The sequence below is a fragment of the Brassica oleracea genome, chromosome C5 (genome assembly GCF_000695525.1).
Source record: "Brassica oleracea var. oleracea cultivar TO1000 chromosome C5, BOL, whole genome shotgun sequence".
Taxonomy (NCBI): Eukaryota; Viridiplantae; Streptophyta; class Magnoliopsida; order Brassicales; family Brassicaceae; genus Brassica; species Brassica oleracea.
Genome location: NC_027752.1, coordinates 44,600,228 through 44,618,170, shown reverse-complemented (window position 1 = coordinate 44,618,170; position 17,943 = coordinate 44,600,228). Strand labels below are relative to the sequence as shown.

The window sequence follows — 17,943 nt, the reverse complement described above, 5'->3', positions numbered from 1 at the left end:
ACTAAAACAGCCTCCCATACACCGAGCCCGTTATACCTGATGGAGATTACCTTGATGTTTTGATTCATAAAACGTGTGTAGACTAAGGGATTACGTTTTGGTTCTTCATCTAATGGATTTCTTACTGCTTGAACTGAATTGATCACTTAGTTCATGATTTCAGATTGTTTGATGCACCGAAAGTGATTGTTTGAACTTCCGAAAATACTTTAGATGAGCAAAGTGTCCTTAACCCTCGGAAGTTGATGTTATTGCGCTTTGTGAACATATTGAACCTGTTCTTAATGCTTGTTTAGAAATTGAAACTCAGCGGAAGTTAGTGTGGAGATTTCTATAACATAGAGAATTAGCGCTACGGAAGTAGGTTAATTCTAATATCGTGTTTGAGTTCTAGACGGTTCTTAATATATCCCTGTGTCTTCCATTAATTGTATCTTGATTAAAAAGAAATCCCTGAGAATTCCCAATGCCCAACGTTTGTTTTAAAATAGTTTTCAAATCGTTTAAATCATCTTTTTACATGCTTGTTTATGCTTTGTGACACTAGAGAAAATTAAATAAAAACCATCAAAAATATATTTTGATTCGCTGTAGCTATTAACTTGTCTGCAACTCTACGTGTGATCATCGGTCCCTGTGGATTCGATCCCGTATTACTACTGCGTACTTTACTGTGCACTTGCAGTTAGATAATCGGGTTAAAACTCGAGACATCACAATCCTATTAAAACGTCAAGACACGTCGTACCATGTCCAAGATACGTGTTACCTCACCGGTTATTTTCTAACCTAGTGTTAAAACGTTAAGACACGTGTTTACTATATTAATCATATCTCTTGTGGGTATAATCGGGTTTGTTTTGGACTATCTTTTTTCATCATGTACATGTATGTCTTTCTCAACAATAACAACAGCATGAAGGTCACGAAGTTAAAAGACAAAAAGCAATATAGATAATCTGAGTGTAAGAAAACAAGGGGAGCATCATTGCTTGGATTAGCCCTGTTTTGTCTCTGTGACACCAGCAATAGCCTGCAAACAAAATATGACTTCACATATTTTGTTTCTTCCTGTCAACCCGATGTAACTAAAACCAGATTGGATGCTTTCATGTTTTGATTACAGAATGTCTCAAACGTACTCATAAAGAAAAACATAACTCCCCCCTAAAGTCTTATCTCCAACCGTGTACGCACTAGTAGTTTCTAAATCCATACACATCACCTTGGTATGAAGAAACTTGATCCTACATAAGAGGATAGAATGCTAAGCAACGCATGTCATCGGACCCATTGACGCCCCATGACTTCTTCCACGAATTTTGAACAATTAAGAAGTCTTGGCCATCTTCAGTGCGTCCACGTGCCATTACAATCAACGCATGTCTGTTTTCTGAACCAACAACATTTCTAATTCTGTATAATCCCTGAAAAGTAACAACAGTAGAATAAAAATCAGAGGTCTTGTTCATAAATATCACAACAAAACTGACATTAAACTTACGTTTTTGAGTGCCCTGAACTCATCATCCACGTCAATTATAATTCCAACCGGAGAAGTCTCAAGCTGTGCTGAGATAAAATTCATACTTGCAGCTTCCTTACTACCGAAATTCCAAGACACTGTCTTTGTCTTATCAGGATTAGCCTGCGAGAACCACAAATGAATTTAGAATCATGTAATAAAGAAATAGTTAAATAATTTACACTTGAGATATAAATATGTGCTTACATGGGGTGTGGAGGGCACTTTCTTGATCCCAGGATCGTTTATGACTTTGAAAACTCTTTTCAAATTGGTAATTTCCTTGTCATCTTCTTTTGTTTTGATTTTGCTAACCAGGTCTTCAATAGAAATTTGAATGAATGATACGGGCTTTACAACAAAAATGTTGTGCGCAGCTTCAATTAATCTAGCCAAAACGATAGCCCAGCAGATTGCTGAGAGTTTTAAATAACGAAAACAAGTTAATTTGATATAAGATTATCATCTATAATAATCAATGCTAATGTGATTATCAACTAAGTTTTACCTTCTCGTTGCTCTATCATGGGCCCTATTAACCCATAAATCAACCTCCAATCTTTGAGTATGTTATATCGACCAGCAAACTCCTAAATATAATATCAAATCAAATTTGAAATCACATTTTGAACACATACAAATCATATACCACCACATCCAGCGAATCTGAAAGCATAATATAATATTCTATATATAATTTGTATGTCAACTATAGAACATACAAATCATATACCACCAATATACAGCGAATCTGAAAGCATATAATATTTTGTATGTCAACTATAGAAAATACAAATCATATACCAAGAAAGCAAATAGGAAGACATACAGGTTGATTTGGTTGGGCTTGTGCAGCAGCTGCTGCCTGTTGTTGTGCTTCAGCTCTTCTTGCCGCAGCAGCTCTTCTTGCCGCAGCGCCCCCCCAAGTTCTGGTTTGGTTGGTTTTGGCCTCTACGGGGAGGAGCTCCAATCGGTTGGATATCTTAACTTTTACACGATCGGATGTTAGTAGAAAAATGTTGTTTACTTTTTTTCTTTTTGCTTTGTTTTCATTAGCTTTGTAAGATTCATGAAAATAATGAGCTTTCGAAAAAAACAGATTCATGAAAATAATGTAAAACTAACTTGGTAAAAAATTTAAACTCAATTATGTTCATCGAAGAAAATTAGGAAGCCAATTAAGAGAGATTTGTAACACCTAAGCTCAGCATTTTTTCTGATATAGAAACCAAAAAAAGTCATCATTAAGATTGGGTAGGATTGAGTACTTTCCTTTATTATTGATTTTTAAGTCCTATATACCAAAAACCTAATTTAGTATTTGAGTCTACAAATAATCACAGACTTATTTATCGGAACGTGTAAGAGGATCACGAGTAATCTAACTATAATAATCAAATCACTTTTCTGACAATACCTAAACCCCTAAATTTGATTAAAAAAACTAAACCCCTATTATTAATTTTTTTTTTATCAGCAACTAAATCCCTATTTAAAAGATAGTAATCATAGATTTTTTTTTTTAACAACAGATAGTAATCATAGATATATAAGGATATATATATACGTTACACACCACAAAGCAACGCCCATTTCTTTTTATTTCACGATCAAATCAAGCATGTCCGTAAATATATTTTCAAGCTCACTGGTATCACTATTGACGTCTATTTCATTTGGCTAAGAATCTCAGAATGAATGACTCTTGATATACTTTTTCAAGTGATTAACCGTTCAAGTGTTTGTACATTTGCATCTGGTGAATTTTTTCATCTCATTTGGGAAAGGGACTGCAGAAGAGGTATGTATGTATATATAGTAGCGGATATTAAAAAAAATATAGTGTGATATTTACTTCTTTTTTTTTCAGTTGTTGTGTTATGTTCAATTGCCAAGCCAGAAATACACTTTACTTGAGTTAATATGAATACAATTGTATGATAATTTGAACTTTTATATTAAAGTAATTTTGTTCTAAACAGAAATTAAAACTTGAATTTACTGTTAGCTATAAATAATAAAGAACTGGAAATAATATCATTTATTGTCACAACTATATAAATTTCACTGTTTAGTGATATAAACATGTGTACTCTTAGAAGTATTTAATCATATTTTTTCATAAAATACACGAATTTTTTAAATACTACTAATAAATAAAATTATACATATTTATCTAGATGTATATATTAGTGACCTGGTGAATTGATTGTTATATTTATCTTAAATCATTGTTATAAGGTGGAAATAATACGTAAGTGATATCAAAAGAACGTGCGCAGTACATTTGTTGGAAAACCAGTTGGAAATTTATTATTCATAACAGTAATAAGAAAGAAAATTAATATACATGAACGATCCAAGACATCAACGATTATGCAATGCATAATCATATCAAATATAAGTTGACGATTTTACCAAAAAAATATAAGTTGACGAAAATTCTGTCAAATGTGAATAAAATGGTTCATAAATATTAAAGGTGGACAATATAATGACCTTTCTTTTAACAACCCGGTGTACAATGACCAAGAATTTAATTTATATGGAGGAGGTCATGCATTCTTACGTGATAGAAACTGAATCATACATTATATACTGATAGTTAAGCATACAAAACAAGAAAAATATAAGCCATGCGGGTCAAGTGACCACCTTCCAAGTTCCAAGTTCCAATGAATAGGCTTCGCTACTGGTTTTGCTTATTACGAGTACACTAGCTACTTACTAGTTAATCATCATAATCTATGTAAGAGCGAGGATTAAAATATCAAAAAGTTTCGTTCGTAGAACAACTTGAATCCTAAACTCCGCAGATGGGAGAAAAATGGGGTTTCACGTAAGTAACTATGGTCTACAGTCTATACTTGTCAATTTGTTGTAATCACGTCGTATCTATTTTCGTCTTGGTTAACTATATATCTGTAGAAGCTCTATTTAATTTATACATTTATACACTGCAAAATACATTATATATATCGAGTGGTCATATATAGTTTATAGGCGCTCAATTCTACCCCATATATGTTTTTGCTTATAAGTCGACAAAAAGAATGTTTTTGCTTAGTTTTCAAACCTTAGAATAGCGTTCATCTTCTGCCACATATATCTTTTCTCCCCCCCACCCTCTCTTTTATATTCATTTGTTTGTTTAAAAGTTACAACTATCTTAAAAATAGGTAGCATAAGGCAACCTACATCTTAAATCCAGAAATCTGATTTTGCCAATAGGTAGCATAAGGCAACCGATATCTTAAAAATATATAATAATAAATTATGTATATGATTTTAGTATCATATGCATGATTCTCAAGTCGGTATAGTTTAGTGCATGGATTATCAACTATTCAATTTGTGTTGAAATGCACGTGTGGATACTGGATATCGTGCTGTTTAAAGTAATACACGCGAGATACGTTGATTTCTTAATTTTTCTATAAGTTACGCTCACACATGCTTATGAAGGATGCGTTTAGCTCATATGGATATATGCACGTCATTATTTTGATTTCCTTAAATTTTTCTATTAACTTATTCACACACATGCCTACGAAGGGTGCGTTTAGCGCATATGTATATGTACGTCTTTATTTTGCTTCTTTTACAGTTCTCTTTCGTTAGCACCAGTTCTCTTTCGTTAGCACCTTTTCTGTATTTTTTTAGTCTTGAATATCGATAAACGAGCTGACAAAACCCAGAAAACAGCTTGTTGTTTGCCCGTAGGTTATTACACACATAAATTCAGACTTCCTATAAACTTTCTATCAGTCAATTATCTGACGGAGTAGGATAAGAGAATCTCAAGATTTGTGTAGGTGTCACGTATTTCCTCTTTATTATGATACGTAACGTCAATAAAGGAACTCAACAAATTGACCTCTCCGTGATGTTACATGTGACAGCCTTCCAATATATTTTTAGGGTCAAAACTTTTCTCTTTAGGATAACCTGTATTTTTCGTCCACCAACTGACATACTATCCAACCTTGTAATACGACACAGTCCTCGTTCTAGGTTACCAAAAACCATCAAATTTCATATATTTTTCGTTTGTTCTTGTTAAACTTTAAATAACTGAACTAGCTAGCTAATTAAAATGTTTTCCAAGTGGTTTCATATCCCCTAGCTGAGAGATATCAAACCGTAACCTGATGTTTCATTTATTAGTAATCATTCCATGTGTTGTCCGAAAAAAAAAAAAAAGGAATCATTCCATGTTTTCACATTGTTTTCCTTTTTTTCTTCTTCTTCTTATGATATCATATACCACATTTTGTATTTACCTTAACTAAAGCTTTGTCCACACTAGCTACACTTATAGATTGTTTTTGTATGCGAGTTTTATTATGTTTGTAAGGTGAGTAGCTAACTAGCAAGGTAAAATTTCAAAAGTTCGATCGTATCCACATTACAAAGTTCAACCAGTATCACATTTGCTAGTTAAATACATGTTATTGCATTCATATATATGAAGTAGATTGGTAAAAGATCAAGGTTCTCACTTAGTAGTTTAGAAGCCCCTGAAGCTTTTACTATTTTTTCAACCTTGAAACTAGTAACAACTATAGACACGAACTTAAGTCAAAACCAAACACAGAACAAATGAAGACTTCGTATTCACAAATCTAGATCCAATGAAACAAAAGACAAAAATATTTAGAGCAATAAACTGTACCAGAGAAGGCATCGTTCAATTCACGGTGGTTTAATGAAGAACTAGATTTTGATCCGCGCTTAAAAGCGCAGGTTTTTTTTTGGATTATAGAAAAATTTTATATGAATTAATGTTTTGAGATTGTTATACATTATTATTTCAGATTTTATCTGTATATTTTTATCTAACTTTTTCATACAATTCGACAGTTTGTCGGACCTGAAAAACTAAATCTGAAACCAACCCGAAAATACAGATGCAGTTCGGGTATGAGTCATGGGCAAAATGCCTATTCAATATCTTATTGGACCGTGAATCTCTGTTCCAGTTTGGGTCTTATCCGAGACTCGATCGGATATCCAAAATACATGGAATAATTTGTGTATATTAAGTATGTTTGGGTATTTCATATATGTTTTCAACATTACATATATTTTTAAGTTTTTGGTTTGGGTTTTCGGTTATAGTCTGGGGTTATTGGTAAAATATCAATGTAAGAAAAAATATATTTTGAAATATGTTACTATATATTTATATTTAATAACATATATGTATAACCGTATAATGTTAAAAGTAAATTATGTTGCCAAACGTTTGAACCATGTAAGTGTAAAAAGATTATGTTCTAGGCTTAAAAACCAATTGACCCAAATTAATTCTAATCTATAATAGATGAAATATAAAAAACAAAGATAAATTAGTTTGTGACCAAAAAACAGAAGATAAATTAGCTCAAGTCAAATTTATACTAACCACTCATCATGAGCCTTGCAGAGAAGCACCTTCAGCAGTCAGCTTTCTCACCAACCTTCTAAGAACCAAAGTGAGTGTTAATGGCGCCATCCAGAGCTTCCTTCGGTGGCACTCCACAACCTTGCTGAAATATGTTACAAACGAATAAACCATTAAGCACTCAATACAAACTCATGTCGATAGGAGCAAGGTTCTTCTAGAAAATTGAGTAGTCACATGACCTGCAACAATAGATATATAAACATATGAGTTTCATTTTCTTGCACAAAAAAAAACAAAATATTTGCTTCCCCATCGTGTCTTGGAAAACCATTAAGGACAGTTCAAACCAAAATTTTAGTTATACTAAATTTTGTTTACTGTCAATTATATATATCTGGTCCTGAGCTTAAGACCCAGCAGCCTTAAATACCTCCTAAGCCAACTTCTGTTGCTGATCAAACTTTGAATCCACTCTAAGAGAGGTTTCATCTAACGATCAGTCTCTATATACTAATAATCAAAACCAGATTTATCTACTAAGGCAAATACATTAACAACTAAAGTTCTTTAGCTCAACTTGATTCATCAAACGGCCGTAAATTTTATATAAATTTGCTATCCAACCAATCACAAATCAACCGACTGAACAAAAATGATCCGAGAATGAAACTAAAGGAAACGTTAAAACACCTTTAAAGACCTCTGCCATTGAACCTGATGTCCCTCTGCAAATTGACGTCGTACGTCTGGTCACTAATTTAGAATCTGCATATGTCACCACTAATCGACAGCTCCAACGCGTTGTAATCATAGGGAAGATTAAGAAGTGCTATGTAAGGTCTGGATTCTTCGGAAACCCAGAAGCCTCGACTCGACAACGTCTCCGTCAGCTAGGGTTTTTCTACTCGCTACCAAATGAAGATGATGAGATACGCAAACAAAGTGATGGCCTAGAATAAAAATTGTTTTGTTATAGAGGAATGGTCAGACTAAATCATGAAAATCATTGTATAGATTTGGTTTAGTAATATATATAAATCTCAAAGTCTCAAAAACGAAACCCAGTTTCGTGGTGTATGAAACATATATATAATTAAAATAGTAATTGTGTATAGTTAGAGTAAATAATTGTTGGACCAAAAAATAATAAATAGTTTAGATAGTTTAACAACCCGTAAATTTTTTAGGATTCTTCTCTTTTAATAGTATTGATATTAATGAAGAATATTACGTTATAGGTTTTCTACTATACAAACTTTACGAGGCTCCTAGAAACCATTTCAGTTAAGAATAATTATAAAAATTAATTGCAACCATATGTATATGCTTGTGTTATTACTTATGTTTGATATTTATAAAAATTGAACTTAATTTTTTTTTGAACTTAATATTTCAAATACAGTATTTGATTAAATCTTTTTCAAACAAATACAGTATTTGATTTTCCGATATAGTACTTTTGATGTTAATTTATAAATTTATAAGATTATAACATGTCAAAAAATTGATTTTGATTTTGATTTAACAATTTTTCTAAGTTGAAATGTTAAAAATTTAAGCTAAAAAGTAAACATGCGATGACCAGCTCAAAACAATTCTTTATATTTAAATGGGAAACGCAGTAACGTATCAGACATACGATGGTCAACTCAAAAGCGCATGATTATATTTTTTGTAGACTTGTAGTGTATCACCAGAGGCTCCATAAAGTTGATTAACAAAAAAGTAATAGATTATTATAGAACTGCAATGCATGTATATGCTAAATCAGTGGGGGGTCAACTGACCCTATGATTTTCTTAAAAACAAAATACTGCTTGTAGTTTTACTGTAAATTTTAATAAAATGTTGTAATATTAGCATGTTGACCTCTCTAATATTTTCTGAAAGTCAGTTCGAACCCAAAATTTTCCAAGTCAATCATTTTTTTTGTTGTCCAATGTCTAAGTTTTGATATTTAACTTTTTCAATAATCAAACACATTTATTTTTTGTTAATACTTCTTGATATGATTATTCTTTTCTGCAGTATTATAAATATTTATAATACTATATAATGTCAAAAACTTATAATACTCGAAGATTATGTTTAATAGTTATATAAATTTATATAATCATAAATTGATGTTATAATCATGTAAAAAATTGATGTTGACCCCGGTAAGTATTGTGGCTGTCTCCGTCACTGTGTTAAATGATCGTCGAACTTAGAAAACCTGCTAGGTCAAATACTCAAATCTATTGAACTATATATGTTGTATCAAGGGAAACAATGTAATATATTAATGGAAAGGTTGACGACAAAAAAAATGATCATCGAACTTGAGCAACTCTTATGTATAAATGAGATTGTTATTATATATAATACTAATGCATGGTTTGATAAAAGCCGATATACCATAATACCAATCATGGATCATATGCGTGTTAGACGATTACAACTTACGGAGTTATACAAAGGAATAAAATGATACTTTGAGCATTTCCAACAAACTCCCTCATTTTCTTTTTGGATCAAACACACATTCATTCAAAATAAAGAGCCGTGTATCCTCCATTAATGGAAGATAAGTTTAGCAATGAAATGACTGATTTTGCCACTAAATCAACCAGCCAATTACTCAAACGAGATACATGCAAAAAGGAAACAACATCAAAGGTAGAACTAAAGTGACAGATGTAGAATAAAATAATGCTAGAGCTGAGCATCTTCCCTTCAACAACTTCACCAGACACAGAAAATCAGACAAGATCATCAAGGATTTAACATTCAACCAGACAGCATACATAACCGCCGAATGGATAACGAGGGCTTCAACCATTAACACTGATGAGACAAAGCTGCTTGAAACCCAGATGGGATCAAGTGTCGATCGAGGGCTTGCTCCTGAGAAGATACCGCAGAGACCACAGTTTCCGCTTTGAGCGTCCCTCTCCAACAATCACCCTCAAATTTATTTTTAAAAAAATCAGAAATTTACACTTCAATCCTTAATATAATTAATAATTAAATATAATCATTAAACTTTCAAAAATCAATAAAGCATACTATTTGAAACATATTAAAATAAAATATTTTTGAGAAAATATAATAATATGTAATCAGATATAACTAGAAATAGTATAAAGGTATTAGTAAAATAATTTTAATCAAAATAATTTTAAGGAAATATAATGATAAGTATTAAAATATAATATATAAAAAGAAAAAATCATTCATGCCATTGTCAAACATATATAATTGTAGAGAGTAAAGTAAAAATCAAATAATGTTTTAAGGGGATGAATAGTAACATCACTAAATTTCTAAATTTGAGGATGTATTATTCATCCCCTTAAAATTTGAGGGAATAAAGGTGCGTTGGAATGCCAAATTTCTCCAAAAATAAGTTGATAAGAGGCTATTGGAGATAATCTTAGTCCAATGAAAAGGACACGTGTTCACTGATCTATATTATCTGATACTTATTTGTTATTTATGGAAAGACGTGTCTACATTTTGCACTAACCAACCCGTATGCTTTCAACATAGAAAGCAGCTAAATGAAACTTTCACTAATTGCATTGTCACTAATAGAATCAACTAAAACAGTGAAATCGAAGGAGTTGGTGACGCAGACGGAGACGCGTCCAGCCGTGAGGGGTTCCAAGAATGGGACGTGGACAGTTTCGAGGATGGACACCAATACATACCCAATAAGAAGATCGACCCAAACAAATTATAAATCTTTTCTTTTTAAATGTTGGTTCTTTAGGGTTTCAACGTGGATAAAGAAAACTTTCCTGGGAGAGTAGCCTACCGAGAACTCTATCCTATTGATCTTGATCAACCTTTTAAGAGTGGTCTTACAGGGCGCGCCTACATGCAAAACAATGTCGATTTGACCGTGGACAAATTCAACAAAATCAACGTTTGTAGCTTACAATTAATATGTTTCTTGTGATATAATTCTTACTCTTTCTTGCCAACAGGGGGTTGTCTCTTACATGTGTGTCTATTGTGAGGGCTGTTGTCTGCACAGTCTCCTGTTCAGTCAAATCCTACATCACCTTCATGGCCACAGAGACACTCCAGATGGACATCTTGTTGAATATCAAGCTAAAACAGAACAGATGCCATGGCAAAACCGAGCCCACGGCCTCTTCTGCAGACCAACTCCTAAACCAAAAGGTATACAGTTCTTGAATTTTTTCATCAAGCATTATTGTTTGATCTCAGTGATTCTTCCGCCGATAGTAATGCATCTAGCCGCGGAAGCGACCAAGCATGGGACGTCGATAGCTTTGATGATGAATCCGAGTACCAACCTCCAGAGAGAATGTGTCCCATCGAAGAGGAAATTAAACCAATGCGTCTTTATAGACCAAAGATGAACCGTAGCAAGGTTATACTTTTCTATGATAAATTAATCACTCCGAGCAACATTTATGGATCCTAAAGTTATCATTTGTATATAGGGGTTCTATGTGGATGGAGAAACCTACCCTGGGGAAACTGTCTTTTTCTCTCAGGTTGATCTTGATGAACGCTTCCCCGGTATTGAGCTTACAGGCCGTGAGCACATGCAAAGCCTGGTAGATTTGGCTCTTGAAATATACAACAACATCGAGGTTTGTAACTAAAACTATACTCTCAATATGTTAATCATGTACGTGACACAATTTGCCTATATTTAATCATACTCTTTTTTCCTGCTAGGAAACAAATGTGACATGTGAATCAATTGTGCGGGCGAATCTGACGAGAGTGAACGGGTACAAGTTGTACATCACGTTCATGGCTAAGACAGTCTCCAGAGGGGGAGCTTGTGGAGTATCAAGCAAAAACGGAGAGGAAGGTTTGGCAACGGAAATATCATGCCATGTTTTGCAGGCCAACTCCAAAATCCAAAGGTTTGCTATCTAACTAACTATGTTTTTGTAGATTTTGGTCTTTTCTGTATTTGACTTTTTTTGTTGTTGTTGTTGTTGTGAACTGAATTGCAGATTAACGCTTGTGAGTTTATCCAAGTGAACGAGAAGAGCTATCTTTGGTTTTAAAATGCATCTTTTATCTCTTAGGGATCAACTAATGTTTCCTCTAGACTTCTTCAAGAGTTGTAATGTGGTGAACTGTTGTTCCTCTTTGAGGATGGTACTAATATCAGTTCTTTTGTTTCATTTTTGACCTTATGCTATATTGGTGACAATTGCAAAATGTCTGGTTCAGTGAATCGGTTATATTTTGATCCTCGGTTTGATCTAGTTTAATTAATTGATATCAGGCTGATTTGAATGACATTATTGGTAAATTTGGTGCTGAGACGGCGTAGCTCACAGCAAAGATATCAGTAGCAAACTTGAGCAATAGCTAGAGTTCGAGTTGATATTTTCTTACCCAACGAGTTAGCCTTAGGAGCTTACTATGTCTTTTTTTAATTCATTTACTCTTGTGGCTGCCTAAATGATGAACCAACAAATGCCTCACAATTGGACATCTTTAATTTGAGTCCTTTTCTACAAATCTTTTAAAGAAGCCTAATACTTCATCATCTGAATTGTTTGGCCTGACAAGACAAATCATAAACAGCTATTTAGATAGCTTAATCAGGATTGATCCTAATCGACCATAATGACTTCAAATCGAGTTAAGTTCCATTTTCATGATTAAAATGAACACTTCTCTTGGGTCAGTGGTCGATTTGACCAGTCTGTGACTCTCTTTTTTGTGTTTGGTAACTGATTGTGATAGAATAAGAGTACGATACGATGCCCCGTCCTACAACTTTGATCATCCAAACAAAAATATTATATCAAACAGGTTTATCGTTCTGATTAATTTACTTTCTGACACTTTAATTACTAAACTCTTAATCATCATAGCTAAACACCAAGGTTGGATGATGTGTGTAGAATCCGTAATTACCATTATATTTTGTTTTAGTGATAATGGTTTGATACTAGAGCTTAACTGTCTACTAGTTTTGCCCAGTAAAATTTGAAATAACTATCCAAAAAGATATGAATCAGTTCTCTTATTGTTATGTATTTATCTTGACCATGTTTTGTTCGATTCTCTCACAAGAGGTTGTTTACAAGTTGGCTTTTTAGCCCACACAACTCAATTGACAACTATATCTTGATTTATAAATTGATTGACTTGCCGTGAAAGTGATTATGTGAATGAGACATGTTATTCTACACGGATTGGACTACAGTAGGCTGAATTTGTTTTTTTTTTTGCTAAAAAATTTTACAAAAAAATCTTATGTTTGAGCCATCTTAGCAAAAAAGAGAAAAAAACAAGATGGATCATTGAGATTGCAAACTACAAGGAACATTATCTCAGCCACATCAACATGAGTGAATGAAAATGTTTTCTACTTCTTCTTCTTGCTGATATAATGTTCCTCAAGTCCTTGTCAATGGCATAAAAGACAGATTCAGGAGAAATCGAAATCTGGTTATGCATTAGGTTATTTCTTTGTTTCCAAAGATGGAAGACTGTAGTTTGTGAAGCCAGCTTCCGGAGGAGAGTCAGCTTCTTGCACGGCGACGATCGGATCCATGACAGAAGCTCTGTCCAGTTGGTGAGCAATGTTGAAGGCGACTGGCATCTTAGCAGCACCTCCTTCCAAACTTCATGACTGTACTCGCATGCCAACATGAGATGGTCTCTGGTTTTATCACACCTTGAACAGAAGCCACATTTAGGAGAAATAAGCATTCTCCACCCTGCAAGTCTAGCTCTGGTTGGGAGCATGTCGTAATTCGCCACCCACATGGTGAATCCTTGCTTTGGTATAGCTCCCTTGAACCATACCACATCTACCCAATCCTTCTTTCATGTCTCGGTCGCAGCACCTCCCACGTGCTTGATGACCTGAAAACACGCAAAGGAGAATCACCAGCAACCCAATCAAGTATATCATGAACATCAGGGGGTAAAGGAAGTGTTATAGTAGTTAAAAAAGCATGTAAATCAACTTCCTGCTGGGATCTTGGATGTGGTAATGACCATGTAGTTCCTAAGATGGCATCAGCCACCATAGCGTCCTCTCTGATGCGCAAGGCACGAAGCCCCGCCCGTCCCATTACCGTGGAGAGCTGACCTAAAAGAGTCCAAACATCATACCAAAAGCTAGTAGATAAACCATTTCCTAAAGTCATTTTGCAAAACTGAAGGGCCAAAGGACGAAGATCAAGAAGCTTTCTCCAAGCCCAAGAGTCATTTGTTGAAGGCTCAAGTTTCCAGAATGAGACCTCTGCCAAGTGAGTGTGCCAGTGCCAGTCAACCCACAGGGAGGGCGACCTCGAAAGCAATAGCCAGATGAATTTCAAGCATAACATTTGGTTCCAGACCGCGAAACTTCTCAAGCATAGTCCCCCTTCGTCTTTAGGGAGACAAACCGTTGACTAAGCTACCTTTGCTATACCTCTTCTATCAATATTTCCAGACCAAAGAAATCGAGAGCAGGGCGATTCAACCTCCCTAATACACCCTTTAGGAAGAACAAAGGCAGAGATCCAGAAATTAACTGTGCCAAAAATTACTGTCTTGAGAAGTTGCAGTCTACCAGCGAATGAGAGAAGCTTGGCTGACCATGACTTGAAGCTTTTGGTTATCTTAGATATCAAGGGAGAGTACTCAGAGATTTTCAGTTTCCGGCTCATCAAAGGAAGCCCGAGATACCTGATTGGGAATTTACCCGTAGAGAATCCATAGCCCACAATGGCATTGGATTCGCTTTGGTCTACTCCTGAGGTGAAGAGCTCGGTCTTGGCTTTGTTCATGTGCAGTCCCGACCAAGAGGCGAAATCGTCGAGGCATTCAGCAATGCCATGTAGGCTGTTACTTGTTCCATCAAAGAAAACCATGACGTCGTCGGTGAACATTAGGTGGGAGATCTTTAGTTGATCAGTTCCGGGATGATAACCGATGCTTCCCACCTCATAGCGTGATAAAAGTAACCGAGACAGACACTCCATGGCAAGCACAAAGAGATAGGGAGATAGGGGATCACCCTGTCTTATCCCTTTAGTGCTTTTAAAGAACCCTCCAAAGGCTCCATTGACAGACACGGAGAAGGAAGCAGTAGACAAACATTCTGCTATCAAACAAATATAAGACTCCGGAATGGCTAAGGCACGAAAAGAAGACAGGATGAAATCTCACCTAACACAGTCGAAAGCTTTCCTCAGGTCTGCTTTCAACATTCCACGAGGCGAGAGAGCTTGAGTATTGTAACCTTTAACAAGATCAGTCGCTAGAAGGACATTCTCCGCTAGAAGTCGTCCAGGAAGAAACGCCGACTGAGACTTGGACACCATAAGGGGAAGGATCTCCTTCAATCTAGAGGCTAAAAGCTTAGATATCACTTTATAGACCGTGTTCAAGCAAGAGATTGGTCTAAAATCTGTTGTGAGAGACGCATTTGGCTTCTTGGGAATGAGGACTAGATTTGCTGAGTTCCACTGTTTCAAAAGGCAGTCCGACGCGAAGAATTCCAAGACCGCATCAGTTACCTCCGGACCAATAATGGGCCAGGTGGCAATAAAGAATTCAGCTGAGTAACTATCGGGGCCACCAGTAGGCTGAATTTGTCGTCATTGACCTCAAATTTATTTTAACCATTAACAAAAACATTATGATCGATAATGGATTTCAACCAAATATTTTAAACTGTTAAATTACACTCACTATATTAAACATGTCATTGTTTCATCGGAAACGTGTTTGAACACAAACGATACAATAACTAAAATGAGTAGTTTCAAATTTTAATTTTAAACGACATAGACATTTGTTTGTTGTCGGTCCATAGACATCAAAACACATTTGTCTTGTTTCATGCTGCAGAAGAAACCGTAGATGAGTCCGACATGAGTTATTTTCCTCGAAGCAGCTTGTGGGCTCTACTTGGATGGTGGTGAGCGTCGAGACAATCATAATGATCAATAATTTGATAATTGAATACGTGAGAAAATTTATTGGGAAATGCACGTCACATTTGAAATATATTAACGACCTCTTTTAATTAACGCTTAGACAAACGGCTATAAGAAATTACTCAAAAAAAACTTCACTAACCAAATATTAAACGTTTATATTATGTTTACGTGCTATGCGCAAAATACTAGATAGTAGTTAGAAATCTTATTATATTGTCACAATTACTCCACACTAGTTACAAAACTGTAAGTTGGATAAACATAGCATGGAAAGATTGTTTAAGATATTTCAGAAGATGTGTCAAGAAGTATTGTGGTAACTTGTAAGAACTGTTCTAGTGTTCTTCACTTTATTGTATATTCAAAAATTAATTTTATAGTGTGTAATTGTAGCATGTGGTATAATACTTGGCTTGGGGGGATAGTATTTTTTAGTCGTCATATTTGGAATGTTTTTTATAGATCATCGTGACTTTTGATTCTTGAATACTTATAGTATTTGATTCGATCAAAAAAAGAAAGAATACTTATAGTATTTGATTATTTGAAAGTATGTATAGATAAGGCCACTTATAAAGTTCATCAACCTATATCCAAAGATTAGCCTTTTTGTCTTTTCAAAAGTAGCTTTTTAGTAGTATTACTGTGAAACCAAACTTTTTACTGGTACAACTTTATAAAACCAATCTACTTTAATATCCAAAATCACATAATTAGAAAAATCTTCAAACGCGTAAGAATGGATTTGATCGTGGAAAACGACATAATCGACAAGAACATGAGGCTCGAAACTTGCAAGTCATAACGTTGAAATTTCCTCGTCATCTTCGTCAAAATCAGAGACAGTAATATTATTCGCTTTGTTTTCTTATGTACTTAATACACTTATTCATAAATATTTAAATGTTTTTATCATTTTTTTAAAAAATATTTATGAATTATTACTTAATTAGATTGAAGGGAAACTAAAAAAAAGAGTGGTAATAAAAGGAGTGTCAGTTAGGGGTGGGCAATTTATCCAATACCCGAAGCCGCATCCGAACCCGATCCGAAAAATCCGAACCGAAATCCGAACCGAATTAGCAAAATATCCGAACAGGTATTAAGTTATGAGAGATGGATATCCGAATCCGAATGGATATCCAAAGATAACCGAACATATATATACTTACCCTTATATTTCTAATTTACATCTCTTATTTTTTAAAAAAATATTTATATTGATGCTACACATACTTTAAGATCGAATTATATATATATATATATATATATATATAATTATGGAAAACATGATTTGATATTCATTTAAAATGCATGTCAAACTTTTTGTTTCGTGTATTAACAAAAGTTACATTCAAAGTTTAAAACAATACCCAAATTAATATCTATTTATTTTTAAAATATTATCTCCAAACCTATTAATCATCAAATCTATAAAAATAAAAAAAATCAGTTAAGTAAAATATATATTTTTAAATACAAGAAACTTAAAAAATGAAAAAAATATTTTTTTTTCTTTTAAAATCTAAATATCTGAACCCGTTTCAAAAGAACTGAACCTGAACTAAAAATATCCGAACCCGATCCGAATTACAGAAATATCCGAACGGGTTTTCTATCCCTATACCGAAATACCCGATCCGAATCCGAACGGGTATCCGAACGCCCACCCCTATTAAAAACAATACCCAAATTAATATCTATTTATTTTTGAAATATTATCTCCAAACCTATTAATCATCCAATCTATAAAAAATAAATATATCAGTTAAGTGAAATCTATATTTTTAAATACAATAAACTTAAAAAATTAAAAAAAAAAAAAAAAATCTTTTAAAATCTAAATATCCGAACCCGATTCAAAATAATCGAATCCGAACTAAAAATATCCGAATCCTACCCGAAGTAAAGAAATACCCGAACGGGTTCTCTATCCCTATACCAAAATACCCTAAAATCTAAAATATCCGATCTGAATCCGAACTGATATCCGAACGCCACCCCCACCCCCAGTGTCAGTGGCGACATAAGTGAACAGAAAAAAGTTAAAAACATTTCAGTATAATGTCAGTCGTGGATTCATTCATTCAACGTATATT

General features: G+C 34.1%; 2 protein-coding genes across 2 annotated transcripts; one reads left to right on the top strand and one right to left on the bottom strand.

Annotated features, from left to right (window-relative positions):
* Positions 1-1,247: 1,247 nt before the first annotated feature.
* Positions 1,248-2,052, bottom strand: LOC106292413 (cathepsin L1-like). The gene is made up of 4 exons (XM_013728002.1): positions 2,034-2,052; positions 1,733-1,941; positions 1,505-1,648; positions 1,248-1,427 (listed from the first exon to the last, which is right to left on the bottom strand). The coding sequence occupies exons 1-4, from the start codon at positions 2,050-2,052 to the stop codon at positions 1,248-1,250; spliced, it is 552 nt and encodes a 183-aa protein (XP_013583456.1).
* Positions 2,053-4,352: 2,300 nt separating this feature from the next.
* Positions 4,353-11,999, top strand: LOC106292412. Its single transcript, XM_013728001.1, has 7 exons — positions 4,353-4,364; positions 10,669-10,824; positions 10,886-11,034; positions 11,133-11,298; positions 11,372-11,524; positions 11,613-11,806; positions 11,900-11,999. Exons 1-7 carry the CDS (start codon positions 4,353-4,355, stop codon positions 11,925-11,927), a joined length of 858 nt encoding a protein of 285 aa, XP_013583455.1. The 3' UTR covers positions 11,928-11,999.
* The last annotated feature ends 5,944 nt before the right edge of the window (positions 12,000-17,943 follow it).

What these genes read in the sequence shown, in the direction of transcription:
- LOC106292413 (XM_013728002.1), bottom strand. An exon ending in AAGTGCCCTCCACACCCCAT is followed by an intron (nt 1,649 to 1,732) that starts GTAAGCACATAT and finishes TGGTTCTCGCAG; the next exon opens with GCTAATCCTGATAAGACAAA. An exon ending in AGTTCAGGGCACTCAAAAAC is followed by an intron (nt 1,428 to 1,504) that starts GTAAGTTTAATG and finishes GTTACTTTTCAG; the next exon opens with GGATTATACAGAATTAGAAA.
- LOC106292412 (XM_013728001.1), top strand. An exon ending in ACAAATTCAACAAAATCAAC is followed by an intron (nt 10,825 to 10,885) that starts GTTTGTAGCTTA and finishes TCTTGCCAACAG; the next exon opens with GGGGTTGTCTCTTACATGTG. An exon ending in GCCAACTCCAAAATCCAAAG is followed by an intron (nt 11,807 to 11,899) that starts GTTTGCTATCTA and finishes ACTGAATTGCAG; the next exon opens with ATTAACGCTTGTGAGTTTAT.